This window comes from Heptranchias perlo, chromosome 11, assembly GCF_035084215.1.
Source record: "Heptranchias perlo isolate sHepPer1 chromosome 11, sHepPer1.hap1, whole genome shotgun sequence".
NCBI lineage: Eukaryota > Metazoa > Chordata > Chondrichthyes > Hexanchiformes > Hexanchidae > Heptranchias > Heptranchias perlo.
Genome location: NC_090335.1, coordinates 45,728,486 through 45,748,483, shown reverse-complemented (window position 1 = coordinate 45,748,483; position 19,998 = coordinate 45,728,486). Strand labels below are relative to the sequence as shown.

At 40.4% G+C, this 19,998-nt stretch overlaps 2 protein-coding genes and 1 long non-coding RNA gene across 6 annotated transcripts in view; 1 reads left to right on the top strand and 2 right to left on the bottom strand.

Annotated features, from left to right (window-relative positions):
• Window positions 1-1,587: 1,587 nt before the first annotated feature.
• On the bottom strand, window positions 1,588-15,029 carry LOC137327268 (thiamine transporter 1-like). Of its 2 annotated transcripts, none has more exons than XM_067992908.1 (6): window positions 14,791-15,029; window positions 8,793-9,419; window positions 7,776-8,004; window positions 5,713-5,905; window positions 5,470-5,611; window positions 1,588-4,449 (listed from the first exon to the last, which is right to left on the bottom strand). In XM_067992908.1, exons 1-6 carry the CDS (start codon window positions 14,959-14,961, stop codon window positions 4,282-4,284), a joined length of 1,530 nt encoding a protein of 509 aa, XP_067849009.1. In that variant the 5' UTR covers window positions 14,962-15,029; the 3' UTR covers window positions 1,588-4,281. The 2 variants fall into 2 exon arrangements, with proteins under 2 accessions (XP_067849009.1, XP_067849010.1); XM_067992909.1 differs by having other exon boundaries at window positions 5,713-5,806.
• LOC137327271 (uncharacterized) lies at window positions 14,267-19,912 on the top strand. Of its 3 annotated transcripts, none has more exons than XR_010964411.1 (4): window positions 14,267-14,950; window positions 16,831-16,984; window positions 18,167-18,356; window positions 19,718-19,912. It is a non-coding gene; the product is annotated as an uncharacterized lncRNA (long non-coding RNA). The 3 variants fall into 3 exon arrangements; XR_010964410.1 differs by having other exon boundaries at window positions 14,268-14,950; window positions 16,827-16,984; XR_010964412.1 differs by lacking the exon at window positions 16,831-16,984 and having other exon boundaries at window positions 14,277-14,950.
• Window positions 19,199-19,998, bottom strand: part of f5 (coagulation factor V) — an 80,325-nt gene continuing 79,525 nt past the window's right edge. Inside the window, exon 25 of the mRNA XM_067992911.1 lies at window positions 19,199-19,901. Within this exon, the coding sequence (XP_067849012.1) occupies window positions 19,755-19,901 (147 nt within the window). The 3' untranslated portion in view covers window positions 19,199-19,754. The remainder of the gene's footprint in view (window positions 19,902-19,998) is intronic.

Genomic DNA, 19,998 nt, shown 5'->3' with positions numbered 1-19,998 from the left:
GGCCTTCCACATTTCTGTACAATGCCAGAGATTGTAGCCCTTTTTAAAAATCTCCTGAGGGGTCTACTCCTCAACTTTTGGTTCCATTTTATTCTCATCCAGTATGCAGAGGATCTCCTGGTGGGCCTGTTGAAAACTGCCAAACACAGATCCAGGATTTACAAGATTGGCAGGGGTGGGGAAGGGGGGAGCTGCTTACCACTCTTCCGTGGGCTTTTGCACATCTGGGTGACCTTCGAATGGGATCAGAGTGTCTATCTGTTCACTTGTAGCTTGCCACAGCCAGTGAGTACGGACAGACTCTCCATTATTAAAATTGAAAATCAGATCCTGATTTAAATACTTCACACACATTTTAAGCTTTACTGGGCTGCTTTATTAGTAGCGCTGCCCTCGAGGTGAGGACTTGTTATTGGTGCTTGTTCTGATTGGTCTCATGCCCAATGCTACTCTAGTGCTGCAGTCAAAATAGTCCCACTAGTAACCCCTCCACACCACTAAAATCCCCATTTTTGGAAGAACTGGTCTCACTCCACTGTGTTATTCACCAGGGATATTACTGGGAGAACTCAGAGCAGAATATCAGGTAAGTTTATAAGCATGACAGGTCTAATGGAAAAGTGTTACTGGAAGCAGGTGCAACACTTAAAAGTTCACATGCACCTCCTGTTAATATATTATAGGTAGATAATAGACAGGAAAGGGTGGTAACATTCCTATTTTGAACCTCAGCATAAAAAAGTAGTAAAAAAGGTAAGATTATGAGCTATGGTTTAATAAAGCATTTTCTTACTACATTGTTATTTCTTTCCCTAGCCATTTTGCACACTTTTTTAATTCTTAGAATCTGGAGTTTCTTTAGTGCTGTGAACACATGCAGAGATGGACAAACTTAAATCCACTTTACCCATGAACCATCTATATAGATAAAGTTCTATCAACATATTTAAATCCAGATCACAGTACTGGACAAGTTTTAAACACTGTACCCGCAAAATGCGAATGGTGATGGTAAAAAGGCATGAGGGAGGGAAGGAGTGGGTTAAAAAGTAGCCTAGTTTGCAGGAAAATTTTGATGAGCTGGACTCTGCTGCAACACCTACAGTCAAGAAGCCTGCACATATTCAGTGTTTAGGCTGACCTATGAGGAAGGGCCTCCTGTGCAGCTACATCCTAACAGCCAATGCTTTTGCAAAAAAGGGAGAAAAACAGATTGCAACTGTTTGTGTCCATTGCCTGTCAGAGTGGTGGGCTTCAAATTATGTAAACTGGTCATTTTTTTTTTTGAGAAACTTATGAGATTTTATCCACAGATTTACAAAATCCAAAATATGACCACACATTACAAAACCCATTTTGTTTTCCCCTATTCAAATCAGTCCTATTTCATTAGGATAAACACCAGTTGGAACCTGTATGTGTTTTTTCAACTGGTAGTTACATTTTTTTTTAAAGTTTTGTATTAAAAAGGCATGCTCAGGATTAAACACCACTCAAGACATCATTGCTTTCCAACTGTAAAGTGAATTCAGTTCTTAAAACTAATTCAAATGTGCAATTATAAAAAGACAAATATAATACACAGCCTTTATTTAAAAGCTTTTTAATATTGACACATTTTTCACATTATAAAAAGGTAATTTAAAGTGCAATTTCTTATCTACTAAAAAGACATTGTACAAGAAAACTAGTTTTACATATTGTCTAACTGAGCCATTAACTACATGGAGCATAAATCAAGCTCTCAGAACACCTGTTTTGAGGTATGGAATGCATGGAAACTGTTATACTGCTCAGGAATGTTTTATACAAAAAAATGTACTAAGCACTTCATATGTTGTGTGTTTCTTTTAAAAAAAAGTAGAGTTGTGTATAATTATTGCTGAATTATTTACAATATAAAATTGTAGCAAAGCAAACAGAATTATACAAAATTAATCTGAAATGAAATCAGCGTTAACATTTCCCCGCCACCCCCAACTCCCGTTTATAATACGCAAAGTTGCTGGTAGCTTTTTTTAAAAAATGACTTTATCTAACTTTTATATATTTGAACCTCTAGGTCTCTCCATTCATGAAACATGCCTGTTTGAAACAACCATTATTGCAAAGCAACTTCGTTTTAAGAATTTATTTCTCTAGACAAAAATAAACTGCACTGCATTTCTTGTGCGACTGCCTGAATTCAGATGACCATAAAACTTTCAAGCCTCCTCTTGGTTTTTAAGTCTTTTCACAACCCGTTACTGTCTAATAATAAGCAGCAAAACACTCAGTTCAAACAGATTTATACACTGTCCACATTTCATCTGTCAAGGTTATGAAATCACCTCAGCCCAATAGTTTTTTGAAATCACACTCAAAGCCAGTTAACAGTTTCATTTCTCTGGAGATAATTAACAGGCCTTTTCATTTCTTCATTCGGGTCTGATCACCCCAGAAGCCCGACATGTAAATCTTGTGTCAGATTGTATTGTTTAATGTCTTAAGTGTGTTATAACTTTATTACTGCACTATTGTAACTCTTAAATAAACCTTTATACTTTGAACAAACCACCTGCAAGTCTTTTTGATTTTATGTCGGACCGTAAAGTAAGAACTTACAGACACTTAGTCACCTCATCATAAGACATATTTCCACTGTATGCACTAAAATCAGTACTTGGTACATCATTCACATCAGGTCAATTATATTATGTGCTGCATTAAAACCAACATAGTGCTTTTGTAACAGCACCCAAGACTAACTTGTAACAGGCTTACTGAAACAAGACTAAAAGAGATAAATTCTTAATTTACCTTTCAGTAGCTGGGGATTTTTAATCTTAAAATTTAATGTTTTTATTACAGTGGCTTGTGTCCAGTCTCCAATACCATGCTTTCAATTAGATAGAGTCATAAATTGATACAGCACAGAAGGAAGCCATCTGGCCCATTGTGCCTGTGTCAGCTCTTTGAAAAAGCTATCCAATTAGTCCCACTCCCCTGCCCTTTCCCCATAGCCCTGAAAATTTGCCCCCTTCAAGTACTTTTTTTTGTCTGGTCTGTTCTTCTATAGAAGGTTGCTATAGCTGGGCAGACAGTGGCAATATCATAAAATTAAGGCAGTTAGTGTGGGCAATCTCAAACAATTAAATGATTTTTTAACACGCTTTCTAATTCCACTATATGTCCACATCAACACATAATAAATATATTCAGGTGCTTATTATAATAGCAAAGCATAATTTCTGCCTAACTGACATGCTTACAAAAAAGAAAAAGCAGTACCGATTTGAATCTGTATTATTAAGGTGCTGGTATCTAGGTCAATTATAAATAGTTGCACCGAGCAGCTGAAGTGAAAATTTCACTGTTCAATACTTAGCTTTCAGCCAGGGTCCTCCTGCAGAAACGCCCCCCCCCCCACCAAAAACAATTGTATTGGAACCAATAACAGTGTACTGATGCACGTCATTGAAATAGTATAGACAGTACCAGTCTTTTAATCCCCGCTGATTGGCAACTTCTTAATTCTCCATACATTCCACACTTCACTTGCAAGTGAAGTATTATGCAAGGTGTGAAATGCATGGGGATTATCTAATCCAGCTCAGATTTTTTTTTAAAACAGAAACTCAAATCCAGGTGAAGCATGAAAGGTATGACAAGAAAATTAACGAAGGTTCACAATCAATGGTGGGGGTGGGGAAAAGAAAGACGAAAGCCACAATTCACATACACTAGATTTAGAACATGAAGTATTGGCTACCTGCTCCTCAACATACTTAACTTTTCACCTGCCTTGCCTGACTAGGTGAAAAGTCCGGTTAGACAGCTATTATAAATGCTAAGCAATACGTGGAAACTCAGGGGCTAAACACAGTAAACTGTTTAGAAAGGCCAATAAAAAAAGTGACCAGTTTAAAACTGTTTCTATGCAGTATTTTAGAAAAAGGGTGAGGCCCCTAAATCTGGGCAGATTTGCCTCTAAAATTGGTCGAGATTCTGTAGACGTCTAGGGCCCTGGTCATACAGAAAACAATAAACTGTATCAAAGTGCAGCGGAAACCTTGTTCACGTGTGTAAACAGGGTGTCCGCCACATGTCTGGTGAAGTTATGGTTGAGGAGCATGGGCAGCACCAAGGAAATTCCTGCTTAATGACACTCTGCAGAAATAGAAAGGTAAAACAAGCAGCATTTTACTTCAGTGCATGTAATTAATGAGCCACATCACATAAAACGACAGAAATTTGAAACCGTTCATTTCAGGAGTTGGCTTTAGTAAGCCTCTGCATGTATTACGCCTGCTCACAAGACAGCTTTAGTGACACTTCATCCCTGCAGTCCGAACAACCAGGGAGGTTTTCAACTGTTTGTGATTCTTTGTGTTTCTTTACAATGCTGTACACACCAAAGATCAGGAACAGCACTGCAATTGCTGCAAAGTAAATGGAGTAAGCCAGAAACTGGAAAGAAGAGAGAAGTATTAAATTCAGTAAACAGTTCTTTTGGTCTCATCTAGCAAATAATTTCAAATAATGAAAACGTTACTTATTAGTAAAGGTTACTATATAGTAAGAACTCTCCCATCCTGTGGGTTCAGTAATCTGTAGAGTGCATTAATAAAGTTGAAACTAGTGATGCAGCACATTTAATCTTGAACATGCTGTGCTACAGACAGATAGGAAACCTTTTTGAACCCTTAACCCACTGTATAAATGTACTGAGCTGAGAACGGGGCCTTCTTGACTTGAGGGCGGGCCGGGCGAGCGAATGGGAGAGACAGACACAGAGAGGAATAGTTGCCGCAAGTTGCTCTTGTACATCTAATATTAATTTGAAAGCTGGGAGCATTCACCCATTTCTCAGCTAGAGATAAGAGATAAGAGCTGGGGCGGGGGTAACTTAGAACTTCGGTTGGGCTGGAAAATTGGTGGTATCAGATCGACCATGGAAAGGAAAGTCAGGTGAGGTGCATAATGGGTGATACCATACCGCCAATTTTCCACCCCCGAAAGTTATAATATAGACAGATCCAGGAAACAGTTACAGAAGGTACCTTAAGAGAAAGTCTCAACTTCAAAAAAAAAGGAAAAAGCACAAAGTTCTCAAGTATACCTCAAAAATAGTTTCAGTTATGCTTGTAATAAAGCTTTCCCTGCAAATATATTCAATTTATAGTCAAAACTAGCATCATGGGTGTATTTTGTGCAATTAAGTTGCATCATGATGGGATCTGTGGCCTATTTCTATGCTGTTTTCTGTTGTACAATTTTCCTGATGTTATAGCAGCAGTAATACAGCTCAGGTGAGGAGGGGGTGGCTGAATCATATTTGTGACTTTTATAGTAAATCAAACCAAAACAAGATTTTTCTTTGTGTTTATGATTTCACTATAGTGAACAGCAGATGCTCTCTCCTCTTCCCCTCTAGTTAAAATGCAATGATCCTGGCTGGCAATGGCAGTACCAAATTGGATACTTTACCTGTCCAAATATGTCTAAATTCAGCATGCCAGATTCCACTACAATCAGAGTCAAGACAGTTTGAAGGACTAAGGCAACAAAAGTGTTTACACCAAACACCAAAGCATACAGTTCCACACTTAGATTTGCAGCGATTTTGTACCTTTAAAAAGAAAGACAGGTAATTACTACTGAGTTTTCTCAAAACTATTACAAAATTACAGTTAGAATCATTTACACTTTTAAACAAAAAAGTCCACTCACGTTGCTATGGTTATAAGCATCATGTAGATAATTCTGAAAACAACGTAACAGACGTAGCACACCCAGATGTTTTGGACAGTGTCCATCACATACACTGCAACAGCAATAACAAGGGAAAACACAAGGAGTGCAACTTCACCCCAGATGGACCATGATATCTTTACATAACCTATGACAAATGCTGCCACAGCACCTATACATAGACCAAAACAAGAGAGAATTAAAAATAAAGTAGAATTTGACACTTCATATCTTTAGTTAGATTTTTATTCAGAGCAACAAAACATTCCCTATCCATTGGAACTATATCTAGTATTGACAATGTGGAAATTGAGAATTATGAGCATTTATACTATGATACTCATTGCATAAATGAAACAGAAGGGAATAGAACCGTGTGAGCCAGTCATATTACTCACAATACATCCAATCAAAACTGACCCGATTTAAAGATTTATGTAACCAAACAACCCCATCTCTCCCCCCACTTCAAGAGTCTCTGCTTCTCTTGGACGTTTTACCAGTGTAGATTTTCTCTTCTTCTTCTCTTCCTCTCAAAGGGTATCACCTTGCATTTCTACACATTCAATTTAATTTGACCTCTATGCACGCAATCTACTAACCAGTCTACACCCTCCTGAATTTGCACAGTCCTTGTCAATGAGCCATGCATCCCAATTTTATGACCTGTAAATTTTTATATTAAACCTCCATGCCCAAGTCCAGATTATTTACATTAAGATCAATGATCCCAACACTGACCCAAGGGGACATCAATGTTTACATCTCTTCTGTCCAAAAAAAAATCCATTAGCCACTGCTCTGTTTTCTGTCCTACCAAATGGTGCCATTACCTTGATTAATACTGTGCACACAGTATAATCGACAAGCCTTCCATACAGCACCTTATCGAAATGCCTTTTGAAAATCTAAATATACACAACATCCACTCCAGAAGAACTCTTAAATTTGTCAGGCATGATTTGCCTTTAATAAATCCTTGCTGGCTGTCCTTAGTCAACCCATGTCACTCGAGGTGAATATTAATTTCACCCTGCATTATGGATTCTCGAATCTTATCCACTACCAACGTTAGGCTGACTAATCTATAGTTATCTGATTTTGTTAGGCTGACTGGTTTATAATTACCTGTTTTTTCCCTTTCTCTGTTTTTCAGCAGAGGTGTTACATTGTTCTGTGGTATAACTTTCATATAAGCCTCCAGGTCAAGGGACAGAGATTAGAAAGAATAAGAGGGTATGAAGAAAGATTGGAAGAGAGCATAAAGGGAAGCAGTAAAGGATTTTTAACAGGAAATAGAAGATTAAAGAAAAAATGAGTCAGGCACAAATTCAAAGTACAACAGAATTAGACAATATTCATGACATGGGGGAGAGGAAATTGATGGTGTGTGCGCAAGTTGTACCACATTGGAATGGTACAGGCGTGATGGACCAGCTGGTCTTTACCTGTCTTCCTTTTTTTGTTTGAATGTAAAGATGGTTGAAAGATTGTGATGAGAGCCTGATCTCCCTCAGCATTTTAAGTTTCACCAATTTTTTCAGTACTACCTTATTTACCTTTCATTCCCACTAACAAACTTCCATCTGTGAAAACTGAGGCAAGTATTCATTTAGTATCTTCACCACCCCTTCATCATCTATTCGATTACCTTTTTAAAAAAAAATCTAATCAGTCCTACTTTTTCTTCAGCTAATCTTTTATTTCCTATTGTTAAAATCCTTTACTGTTTCCCTTTATGCTCCCTTCCAATCTTTCTTCATACCCTCTTAGCCTTTCTAATCTTTGTTGCTTCACTTCTATACTCCCTATATTCCATTTGATTTTCTTTTGTATTACGAACCCTCGATGTGTCAAGCGCCTCTTCTTTTAATTTGAGTTTCTCTTCAGACAGAAACTCCAGCTTTTGCTGCACCACCTTTTTCTTTTGGAAATATGTCCACTTCCTTGTTGAACTAAAACATTAATACCTCATGGCGATTTATATGGAAAATAAAATCAACTGCTTTCATACAAAAAAAACCTAGTCTTTGTGAACGTACCCAGTAGTGCAGATACAGCTTCCACCATTCCATTGTAAATCTGGGAATTCTGAAAAGGAAGAATTTTCTCCCACAGGATTTGAATGTAATTCAATATTTGAAAATAGCCACACGTAGACAATGCCCACCATGCTGACCAGCAGAGGAGGGGCCGTGAGGAATAACACTGCAGGAAAGTCTTCCATAACATTGCAAGAACGCTGCAGATACTTTTGAGTGTTTTTTTATTCTGGAAAATAAATAAGATAAACTATTGCCCCTGGAAAAAAAAAGTTAAAAAATACATCATGTCCAGAAATTTATTTTTTAAATATGTTTTTCTTGTTAAATAGCAATATACTTAATATTTTGTTTCAGGAGCAGCATTTTGTATACTGGCAGAGTGAGCACAGTGCAGCCATATTCTCATCAGAAGTACATGGTACAGAGTCATTGACAACAACATTGCTGTGACATGTCTTCTTCCAGATCAACTGGAGTGTCACAGGTGAGGGTTTGAAATAAGAGAGCTGGATGGCAATATAGCACATTGATGCTATACAGATTTGATCCTCAGCATATTTTCCTGATCGTACGACAGACAGACAGACAATGAATTTCAGGCCTTGAGTTTAAGTAAAGCTTTTGAACTAGTGAAATCTGCTGTTTGTTCCTCTTAATGAACTCAATTCATAGTTTATAGCCTCTGTTAGAGTGTTATGTAACTATTTTAGAAAGCCAGAGTACAAAAACGTCTTGTAATATAGAGTATATTAGCAGTATAAAAAGGTTTGTTGTTCAACCTGGGCATATTACCTCCTACGTTATTTAGTACGTGAGGGTAGGTTTCGGTTTGTAGGAAGATAGTTTTGCCTGTGGAAGCTGTTATTTTTGCTAGGCACAAGAAAAAGAATCTGGAGAGAACTCAAATCTTAAGTTCACACCAGCTGTTCACCCAAACCACGATGCTTCTGATTTCAGCAACATGCAAAGGGTAGGCAAAGCAGGAAATGTCAATATAGCAATAAAAAACATTACCGTAATTTCATGGGCGTATGGGGTGCTATCCATTAGTTCTGGTAGACAGCCATCCACCATATTCTCAGCATCATCATGGTCACAGTTTAATGGTGTTGTTGATGTTGATTCAAGTTCTTCTGAAGGCGGCCTTGAACCTTCATCTTTGATTTCCTTTCCATTAGGGTCTCCTCTCACTCTGTGAAAGAACATGCTCCTCTGTGGCATTGGAAGAAACAGCGATGTAATAAAGGCAACTGTTACACAGATTAAGGAAATGACATTGAGGTGGAAGAGGGACACTTCAGTAAACGAGACCAAGATTTGTCCAGTAACAGATCCCACAGTGTACCCAACCAATGTGGCACAACGACAATATCCAGTTACTTTCTGGTACATATTAAAGTCCACCACCGTGTAGATGTAGGAGTAATAAGCCACTTCTGATGCAGTTACCATCCCATAGAAACACTCCAGAAACTGCATTGCCAGCAGTCCTTGGGCATATAACAGCAGGAACCAGGTAACAATCAAAGATGCACCTTGTAGAATGATGACTGGCTTGTAACGGAGGTAGTCAGTTGCAAGGAAGACGGGAAACAAAAGCACTAGGTACGAGTAAGTCCACACTGGAAAAATCTCGTTCACCTATTTAAGAAAAAAGTCCAATAGATTTAAAGTCAGGAAGGTTAATTTGTAATTTTCTATCACTGATATCTCTAAATTCAAAACCTTAGTAACTGTTAGAAATATGAATGAAACTATGTTTACAATATAATTCAGTAACTCTAAATACATAAGATGTTATATGGTGAGAAATCTGAATGAAGATTAAAACTGCAAAACAGTATTTTATTTCCTTCTGAATCCAGTTCATTCTTCTGGAAAATCTCAAAAGTTATGAAAGTAATAATTACTCCTCTAATCTCATTCTCCTCCAAATTTTCTTCCTTCTCCCCGGGAGGCACTAACTCATGCTGCAGTAGTCCCACAGGCACCTGTAAACATCAGCTACTTCACTCAATTGGCCATTCTCGACACAAACATAGACAGTGAGCATCAAGCCAGCTACTACTATATCTTCATGAAAAGCATCAACTAGAATCTGACCTCACCCGAGATCCACACGCAGATGTCCAGTTGGGGGTCATCGATGGTGATCAGGAACAGAAAGCCTGGCCGATTCTGCCTGACCGGTTCCCTGCCTCAGGCTAGGAAGGTAGCACCTGGAATGCTGCCCTGGCTGACACCAGCCAAAAGCACAGGTCTGGGATTGAGCCTGGCACCTGTGTTTGGTTTATATGCCTTGGTGTTCATGCATACCACAGTGTGGCACTGAGCCACCAAGGGAGAAAAATAACTATTTTCACTTGATAAAACTCTGACTAACCTGCTGTCAGGACTCAATCGATACTAGCTTCAAATTGGCTGTTAAGAGCTTGTTAGAACTGCCCAGAGCAACTCGCCGTCTCTACAGAAACAGGCCTTCGCTCAGCATGATGCCATAATGACACAGCAGAGATCAAGAACTCAGCATGAATCACAGAATCAAAACCCCCAGCTATCACTCCTATGGTGTGCTACAGTGTAAAGCGGGGGCTCACAGATAGACTGGATAGTACATCATAAAGCAGTTTAACTGAGATTTAAAGGCATTTTCTTGAATGACTGCTTTGTAGTGACTTTTACCAATTTCCTGCTGTAACATTACACAATTGTTTCTTTAATCTCGGTTTTATTTTAAAAATACATATGTCCCAATTTTAAATTTTCTGCAATGTCACAACAGAAAAGAATGCTCCACCTCCATCTGAGTGTAAAACCCAGGACTGGGCTAACAAAAGGCTGCCCCAAGGCAAAACTAACATAATAAGCAGAATTTTGAAAATACAGACTAGTTTGCATGACAAAGGACACTGCGCTCTATGGGCTGTTCCCAGGGACGCACATCGAGACAGTTATCACCTGCGGCTGGAAGACCATCAACTCGGTGAAGGAGGCCCTTTGGTCCGCCCGAAGCTGGTCATCCAGCTGAAGGAGCTGTCCACAACAGAGCGTTGCCGACTAGCACGTTCCAAGGTCAAGGAGTACATGCTGCGGGATGCATTGAAGCAAGGTGCAATGGGGGAAAGGCCACCCCTCCTAGTATTGTACACCATGAGTCATAAGAAATACTGTGTTTGAATTGTAATATTGAGATTGCTTTGTACACAATCTATAATGTATTTGTTTGAATTGTACTGGTTTGGAATTGAGATATTTACATAGAATTTAAAAGATACACACAGTTCAATGAAATAAAGTATATTTTGAAATTAAAAAAAGTTTGCATGACAAATAATGCCCCAACCAGTCTGATGCAATCTTTGCCTTCTCAATGCAACTTCACAGTACATCACCCTCCCCCCCCATTGCATTGTTCTTTATAGCAAGGGTTTCCAAGCTTTTTGTATTTGTGGGCCCCATAGGCACACCCCATGGAACTTCCAGGGCAACAATCTGTGTCCCACTAGTTTGCATATATCTCAAGTTGCTGATCCAAACAGTGATCATAATTCCATTAGTTTTAAGATAGCTATGGAGAAGGATAGGTCTGGCCCAAAAGTTAAAATTCTAAATTGGGGAAAGGCCAATTTTGATGGTATTAGACAGGAACTTTCAGAAGTTGATTGGGAGAGTCTGTTGGCAGGCAAAGGGACGTCTGGTAAGTGGGAGGCTTTCAAAAGTGTGTTAACCAGGGTTCAGGGTAAGCACATTCCTTATAAAGTGAAGGGCAAGGCTGGTAGAAGTAGGGAACCTTGGATGACTCGGGAGATTGAGGCACTAGTCAAAAAGAAGAAGGAGGCATATGACATGCATAGGCAGCTGGGATCAAGTGGATCCCTTGAAGAGTATAGAGATTGCCGGAGTAGAGTTAAGAGAGAAATCAGGAGGGCAAAAAGGGGATATGAGATTGCTTTGGCAGATCAGGCAAAGGTGAATCCAAAGAGCTTCTACAAATACATAAAGGGCAAAAGGGTAACTAGGGAGAGAGTAGGACCTCTTAAGGATCAACAAGGTCATCTATGTGCGGAACCACAAGAAATGGGTGAGATCCTGAATGAATATTTCACATCGGTATTTACGGTTGAGAAAGGCATGGATGTTAGGGAACTTGGGGAAATAAATAGTGATGTCTTGAGGAGTGTACATATTACAGAGAGGGAGGTGCTGGAAGTCTTAACGCGCATCAAGGTAGATAAATCTCCGGGACCTGATGAAATGTATCCCAGGACGTTATGGGAGGTTAGGGAGGAAATTGCGGGTCCCCTAGCAGAGATATTTGAATCATCCACCGCTACAGGTGAGGTGCCTGAAGATTGGAGGGTAGCAAATGTTGTGCCTTTGTTTAAGAAGGGCGGCAGGGAAAAGCCTGGGAACTACAGACCAGTGAGCCTGACATCTGTCGTGGGTAAGTTGTTAGAGGGTATTCTGAGGGACAGGATCTACAGGCATTTGGAGAGGCAGGGACTAATTAGGAACAGTCAGCATGGTTTTGTGAGAGGAAAATCATGTCTCACGAATTTGATTGAGTTTTTTGAAGGGGTAACCAAGAAGATAGATGAGGGCTGTGCAGTAGACGTGGTCTACATGGACTTCAGCAAAGCATTTGACAAGGTACCGCATGGTAGGTTGTTACATAAGGTTAAATCTCATGGGATCCAAGGTGAGGTAGCCAATTGGATACAAAATTGGCTTGACGACAGAAGACAGAGGGTGGTTGTCGAGGGTTGTTTTTCAAACTGGATGCCTGTGTCCAGCGGTGTGCCTCAGGGATCGGTGCTGGGTCCGCTGTTATTTGTTATTTATATTAATGATTTGGATGAGAATTTAGGAGGCATGGTTAGTAAGTTTGCAGATGACACCAAGATTGGTGGCATTGTGGACAGTGAAGAAGGTTATCTAGGATTGCAACGGGATCTTGATAAATTGGGCCAGTGGGCCGATGAATGGCAGATGGAGTTTAATTTAGATAAATGTGAGGTAATGCATTTTGGTAGATCGAATCGGGCCAGGACCTACTCCGTTAATGGTAGGGCGTTGGGGAGAGTTATAGAACAAAGAGATCTAGGAGTACAGATTCATAGCTCCTTGAAAGTGGAGTCACAGGTGGATAGGGTGGTGAAGAAGGCATTCAGCATGCTTGGTTTCATTGGTCAGAACATTGAATACAGGAGTTGGGATGTCTTGTTGAAGTTGTACAGGGCATTGGTGAGGCCACACTTGGAGTACTGTGTACAGTTCTGGTCACCCTATTATAGAAAGGATATTATTAAACTAGAAAGAGTGCAGAAAAGATTTACTAGGATGCTACCGGGACTTGATGGTTTGACTTACAGGGAGAGGTTAGACAGACTGGGACTTTATTCCCTGGAGAGTAGGAGGTTAAGGGGTGATCTTATAGAAGTCTATAAAATAATGAGGGGCATAGATAAGGTCGATAGTCAAAATCTTTTCCCAAAGGTAGGGGAGTCTATAACGAGGGGGCACAGATTTAAGGTGAGAGGGGAGAGATACAAAAGGATCCAGAGGGGCAATTTTTTCACTCAAAGGGTGGTGAGTGTCTGGAACGAGCTGCCAGAGGCAGTAGTAGAGGCGGGTACAATTTTGTCTTTTAAAAAGCATTTGGACAGTTACATGGGGAAGATGGGTATCGAGGGATATGGGCCAAGTGCAGGCAATTGGGACTAGCTTAGTGGTATAAACTGGGCGACATGGACATGTTGGGCCGAAGGGCCTGTTTCCATGTTGTAACTTCTATGATTCTATGATTCTATCTTGGTGCCCATATGGAGGATTTATCCACCAGTGAGGCAACCATGCTAACAAAAGCAATTCCAAACCTCCAGTCCTACAAACAAGACAAAGCAGCAATTAAATATAAAAACAACAAATCAGACTGATTTGTCAGGACTCAGGTAGGGCATTAATACTTGACAGCACTTCCTGCCAATTTTCAATTTCTACTACCTAACTTCTCAGCAGTTTTTGCACGAGAAGTTTTTGCAGTTTATGACAAGGTAAGGGCATTCACTTTCAAAATAAAGTTTATAAAAGTAAATGCTTCATAATTTATATATTTATTTCTCAATAATCCATAGTTGAATGTTATCTTCTGAAGTTGTAAACAATTTTACAACACCAAGTTATAGTCCAGCAATTTTATTTTAAATTCACAAACTTTCGGAGGCTTCCTCCTTCGTCAGGTAAATCTTCTGAAGTAGGAAGGGAGAATCAATGCAAGAGTAAATACTGCATGCATCCGAGAGGAGAAATACATCAATTTATCAGCGGCACAGTCACTTCCCATCTCCAGCTTTAAAAATCTAGGTTCTTTGACCTTTAATTTCAGAACGTGTAGGGCGAGAGAATCACTTTAGACAAGAAACAGTGTGTCGGTGCTGCAATACCCATCCTTGCAACACTCAATCTCACTTCCGATTAAGTAATCCTCGAATGACTTAATCGAATCTCCTCAGGCCCGTTCACTGTGCAGGACATAACGTTAAGGTAGTTTTGTGCGGGATGTAAATAAAGACGCAAAATTTTAAAACGCGTCTGTCCTTTTTTGTTGCTGGCTCATGGTCATGACCTTGGTGGCGCCAATCCACCAATACTTGGCGAATAAAGCTGCACCGCGTTCTGTCAACATGACCTTGGATATCGCAGGAAAGTTCTTCGGGGACTCAGAAATACCGTGCTTAACCTTCACAGCTACTGACAACACAGCACAAAACTAAAAAGCACCGTCGATAATCACAACAGAAATATGGAGGCGGTATTTCCTCCTTTAAAGGTGAGGAGTGACTCTCTATAAGCGGCAGCTTTAAAGACTATCTGGAGGTACACCGAATACAATACCAACCTCTAAAGGCGAATAAGAAAAAAAAAATCTTTCAATAGCAAAATACATCCCCAGCCGTGCTCGACATCACACAGCAATTCCCTGCCTTCGTTGGTACGTTTCTCGGTCACTCACCTGCTGCTCCGTCAGGTTTTTGTCCGGCCCCAGAAGATACGGAGTCAAGAAAGGTTCAGACGGCCGGACGTTGGAGAAGAACCCGTACACACACAGCAGGGCCGTGGGGTAGACCCAGCTAGAGTGCAGGCTCGCCACGACTCTGCGCTTCACCTTACAGGTGCTGTCCATTATTATATTCGAGTTACGGTTTGCGGCTCCGGCTCCGGCTCCCTCACCGGCACGTGCTCACAGCCCGCCCCCCCCGCCCGCCCGCGCGCGCGCGCGCACGCACACCTGGGCTAACGTTCCATTCAAACCTGCACAGAGCGCAAACGCACGGGGGTCGATCTATCCGAGTGCACGCCTATAATATATTTCGCATGGACGCTAACATTACTTTTATACAAAGCAAGACCTGCACGCAACCTCGTAACTCTGCAAACTGAACAGAGAACAAGGACCATGCTGTCCCGGCTCATGAGCAAATAGCGAGGCGGGATTGGGAGGCGTGTCAGACCGTCATCAGATAGTCGACGTGACTCGGAAGGACGGTGTTGTCGCGCGCGCGGGGCGAGCCGAGCCGAGCCGAGCGGGGTTCGACCTCACTGCCCCTGGGCTTCGGTGATTGATCTTGTTCTTTTATCTCAGCGGGGACACTTCATGCACCAAGTGCAAAGCAGATCGTCACTCCTGTATAGTGTTTCCTCCTCGCTGTCGACAAGAAGACGCGTCGTTACCTTGGTTGCATTTAAGGATTGTAAACAATTTTACAACACCAAGTTATAGTCCAACGATTTTATTTTTAATCCCACAAGCTTTCGGGGGCTTTCCCCTTCCTCAGGCTGTGTGGAAGGGGAAAGCCCCCGAAAGCTTGTGGGATTAAAAATAAAATTGCTGGACTATAACTTGGTGTTGTAAAATTGTTTACAATTGTTAACCCCAGTCCATCACCGGCATCTCCACATCATCATTTAAGGATTGTAAGACCTATTTGTATGTCTGTACTTTGAACAAAACGTCTCCTCGTAACTTCCCCCCCCCCTATTCAAATAAAAACGGCTTAATAGAACATGACGCTGCTTAAGAACTGATGTGGAGATGCCGGTGATGGACTGGGGTTGACAATTGTAAACAATTGTACAACACCAAGTTAGGGTCCAACAATTTTTATTTGAAATCTACAAGCTTTCGGAGGCTTCCTCCTTCGTCAGGTAAATGTTCAGGAGCTCCTCGAAGCCTACGCATTTATACATATAGAACAATACATGGTGTTTACAGACTGCCCCTGCAACTGCCCGTTGCCAAGGCAATCACCGTGTTCAGACAGAGAGGTGTCACCTGCAGAACCCCCGAATACACATTCAACAAAAAAACAAACAGGAAAAAAAAAGAGCGAGGCAGAAACATCCGGAAGGCAGAGAAAGCCAGCAAATGACCCATTATATTAAAAACAGATAGCTTTTGTTCGCTGGTGGGGTAACGTGTAGCGTGACATGAACCCAAGATCCCGGTTGAGGCCGTCCTCATGGGTGCGGAACTTGGCTATCAATTACCCCACCAGCGAACAAAAGCTATCTGTTTTTAATATAATGGGTCATTTGCTGGCTTTCTCTGCCTTCCGGATGTTTCTGCCTCTTTTTTTCCTGTTTGTTTTTTTGTTGAATGTGTATTCGGGGGTTCTGTAGGTGACACCTCTCTGTCTGAACACGGTGATTGCCTTGGCAACGGGCAGTTGCAGGGGCAGTCTGTAAACACCATGTATTGTTCTATATGTATAAATGCGTAGGCTTCGAGGAGCTCCTGAACATTTACCTGACGAAGGAGGAAGCCTCCGAAAGCTTGTAGATTTCAAATAAAAATTGTTGGACTATAACTTGGTGTTGTAAAATTGTTTACAATTAAGAACTGAAGCACGTTATGAGTGTACTGCTCTCTTTAAAGCTTATACTCTAACGTTAGGATTGTGAACTGTAAGTGATTTAATTCCTAAACGAACGATTTTTGTGAAAATTAAGTAAATCAGGATTCGATTTTTAAAATTTATATTTTCAAAGACAGTGCAGCATCGTGTGAAGACCCAGGCGTACCAGTGGATAATGTAGGCTTCGACATTGTTCAAAAAACCGCAGACACCGTTATATTTGGAACAGGATGTGTTTGATTAAAAAAGGGAAATGTGGCACAGATTAGCAGCACATCTTCACGGTACATTGTAAGTCTTGCATTTATATAGCGCCTCAGGACGTCCCAAAGCGCTTTATAACCAATGAAGTACTTTTGAAATGTAGTCACTGTTGTAGGAAATGCGGCAGCTAATTTGTGCACAGCAAGGTCCAACAAACAGCAATGAAATAAATGACCAGATCATCTGGTTTATTTAGGTGTTGGCTGAGGGATAACTGTTGGCCAGGACACTGGGAGAACTCCCTAGCTCTTCTTCAAAATAGTGCCATGGGATCTTTTACCTCCACCTGAGAGGGCAGACGGGCCTAGGTTTAATGCCTTATCCAAAAGATGACATGTCAGACAGTGCAGTACACCCTCAATATTGCACATAAGATAGATCAGGTGCTCAAGTCTCTAGTGTGGGACTTGAACCTGCAACTTTCTGACTCAGAGGCAAGAATGCTGCCACTGAGAAGGTTGAACTTCTCTCTTTCCTCCTGCAAAGAGCCACAATTCTACCTTCCCACTGCCCAGCCACTCTGGTCATTATATTAGGTATCAGTAGTGGGACTTGCAGGTTTGATTACCTGTGCAATCATTTGCTATTATAAACCACACTGCTGCAGGAGAAGGAAGTCAGAGTGAGATATCTCCAGACAGCTAGCATTCACCTCCAAGTAGCTCAATGAGGTACAAGTGGTTAGGATCTGGAATACACTGCCCAGGCAGGTGGTAGAGGCAGATTCGATCATGGCCTTCAAAAGGGAACTGGATAAGTACGTAAAAGGAAAAAAATGTAGGGCAACGGGGATAAGGTGGGGGAGTGGGACGAGCTGGAATGCTCTTGCATAGAGCCAACACGGACTCAATGGGCTGAATGGCCTCCTTCTGTGCTGTAACCTTTCTATGAAAGCTTGGGAGCATGTTGACCATCCACACTCCTGAGTGGTGCATGGTTTGAGAAAATGGGGAGAAAATACATGGATTCATAACCTTACAAATTATCCAAAAATGTATCAAAAAGGCAGCCATTTGAAATTAGATCTTTTGAATCCAATTTTTGTTCTCACTGCCTTCCCAGCTGCTGGAAAATGAAAAGGAAATACTAGCATGGCACAGGTCAAAGGGATTTCATTGCAGCACACTGGGCTGCTTATCAATAATGTCAGTGCGATTGGTCCATTGACAGGCTAATTGTGAGACTGCTTTCTTTTTTTTTAATTTTCAGGTATTTGCTGATCTTTCAACAAATAGGTGCTGCGGGTTGAGGGAATTATTAAGTCTGTTTCTGTACCAGCGAATGCATTGTAAGACGCTTCATTGATATCTTTATTTGGAGTTTGTTTCTCGCCTGGTTCCAGAGATACCACTGACTACTGTTTTAAGGAAGGAAACTGGCCCCTCAAAGCTATTGACTGGTAAGCGTATCATCTTTTGTAGGGACAATGCTAGAAAGTATTATACAAAATGCTAGGAATGATAACTTAGAGAGTGCCACAGTTATATTGAAGATATTTTTTCTAATTGCCCTTTATCAAAAGCTTCTAGAAATCTAAATCCATAAAATCCAGAGAACTTCCTTCATCCACTGAATAGTGATTTCCTCAATAAAATCCATCAAGTTAGTGAGGCATATCCTCTGCTCCTGGTTTCAGGAGCAGAGGATATGCCTCACTAACTTGATGGATTTTATTGAGGAAATCACTATTCAGTGGATGAAGGAAGTTCTCTGGATTTTATGGATTTAGATTTCTAGAAGCTTTTGATAAAGGGCAATTAGAAAAAATAGATTTAGTTGCATTACTTGGGGAAATAGTGGAATGGATTGGGAGGAGGTTGAAATTGTGTAAATAGGGAGTGGTTATTAACAGCAGGGATTCAGATTGGGGCAGTTACAATTGGAGCTCCCCACGACTTTGTACTGGGTCATTTTATTTTGATTAATAAATTCAAGGGCATCATTGTTACTATTACAAGTTTAGGGTCTTCCCTTATATATTCTCTCAGGTACAGCTGGGCTGGTCACTCCCATTAGCAGTCCAAGTGTCTTACGTTTAGATTGTGCCCATGCTAACTATGCGTTAACATAACCCAGGAGTATAACAATATTATCCCCTTCTCATCTGAACTGGATATTCATGTCTTTCACATGTTCTTCAATCACCCATGAAGGTAAATATTTGATGAGATAAGGACATATGAGAATTGTTAAGCTTATCTCACAGCAAGTGTACATACAGAAACAACAGTTACAGTCAGATTCACTTAATTCAATTAATATAATTTGTCTTTATACAATAATACAAAAATAATGAACACACTATACTCCCCTGAGATGATATTGTCGACCATACCCCCACTGTCTCCATCCTGCCTCATTCTTCTCTCCCTAACCCCATCCCTACTCCTCCTCTCCCCCTTTCTTACAGGTAAACTCCAAACAATAGTTGAAAGAAAACCTGTCTTTTAAAATATCTACAGACAAATTCTAAAGTACTATCTGTTGATGCATTTTATGTAACTTTATTTTAAAAATCTTTTGGCAAAACCAACAGACTGTAATATATGATTTAGATACAACCAACATCAGCTGTATTTTGATATGGAAGTATATGGAAGTATGTTTTATAATGAATCCAAACCAAAATAACTAGTAATAAAATTTACCCTGATTTTTCACATCAGCATTAATTCATCCACTCTGTGTATGTTGAGAACCCCCCCCTAAAAAATGCATTGATGAATTTAATTAGAAAAGTTTTTTTTCTTTTTACAAAAGGTCCTCCTTTCTCCTGTGAATGCCCTTGAAAATATCTTCATTCCAAAGCACAACCAATGAATTCTAGTCGAAGTGCAATGTCGTTGTTCCAACTTTTTGGAATAATCCGGATATATTTGGCAAAAATGGGTGGATCAATGTAGTTTTTCTTGTGTCCATGATGATCAGTGTTTCCTGTGAATATCTGAATTAAAGATAGTATCAATTAAAAATTGAGTTTTATTGAAGTATTCTTACACATACGTGTGTTTGTGTGTGTGGCGGGGGTGGGGGAAGAGATA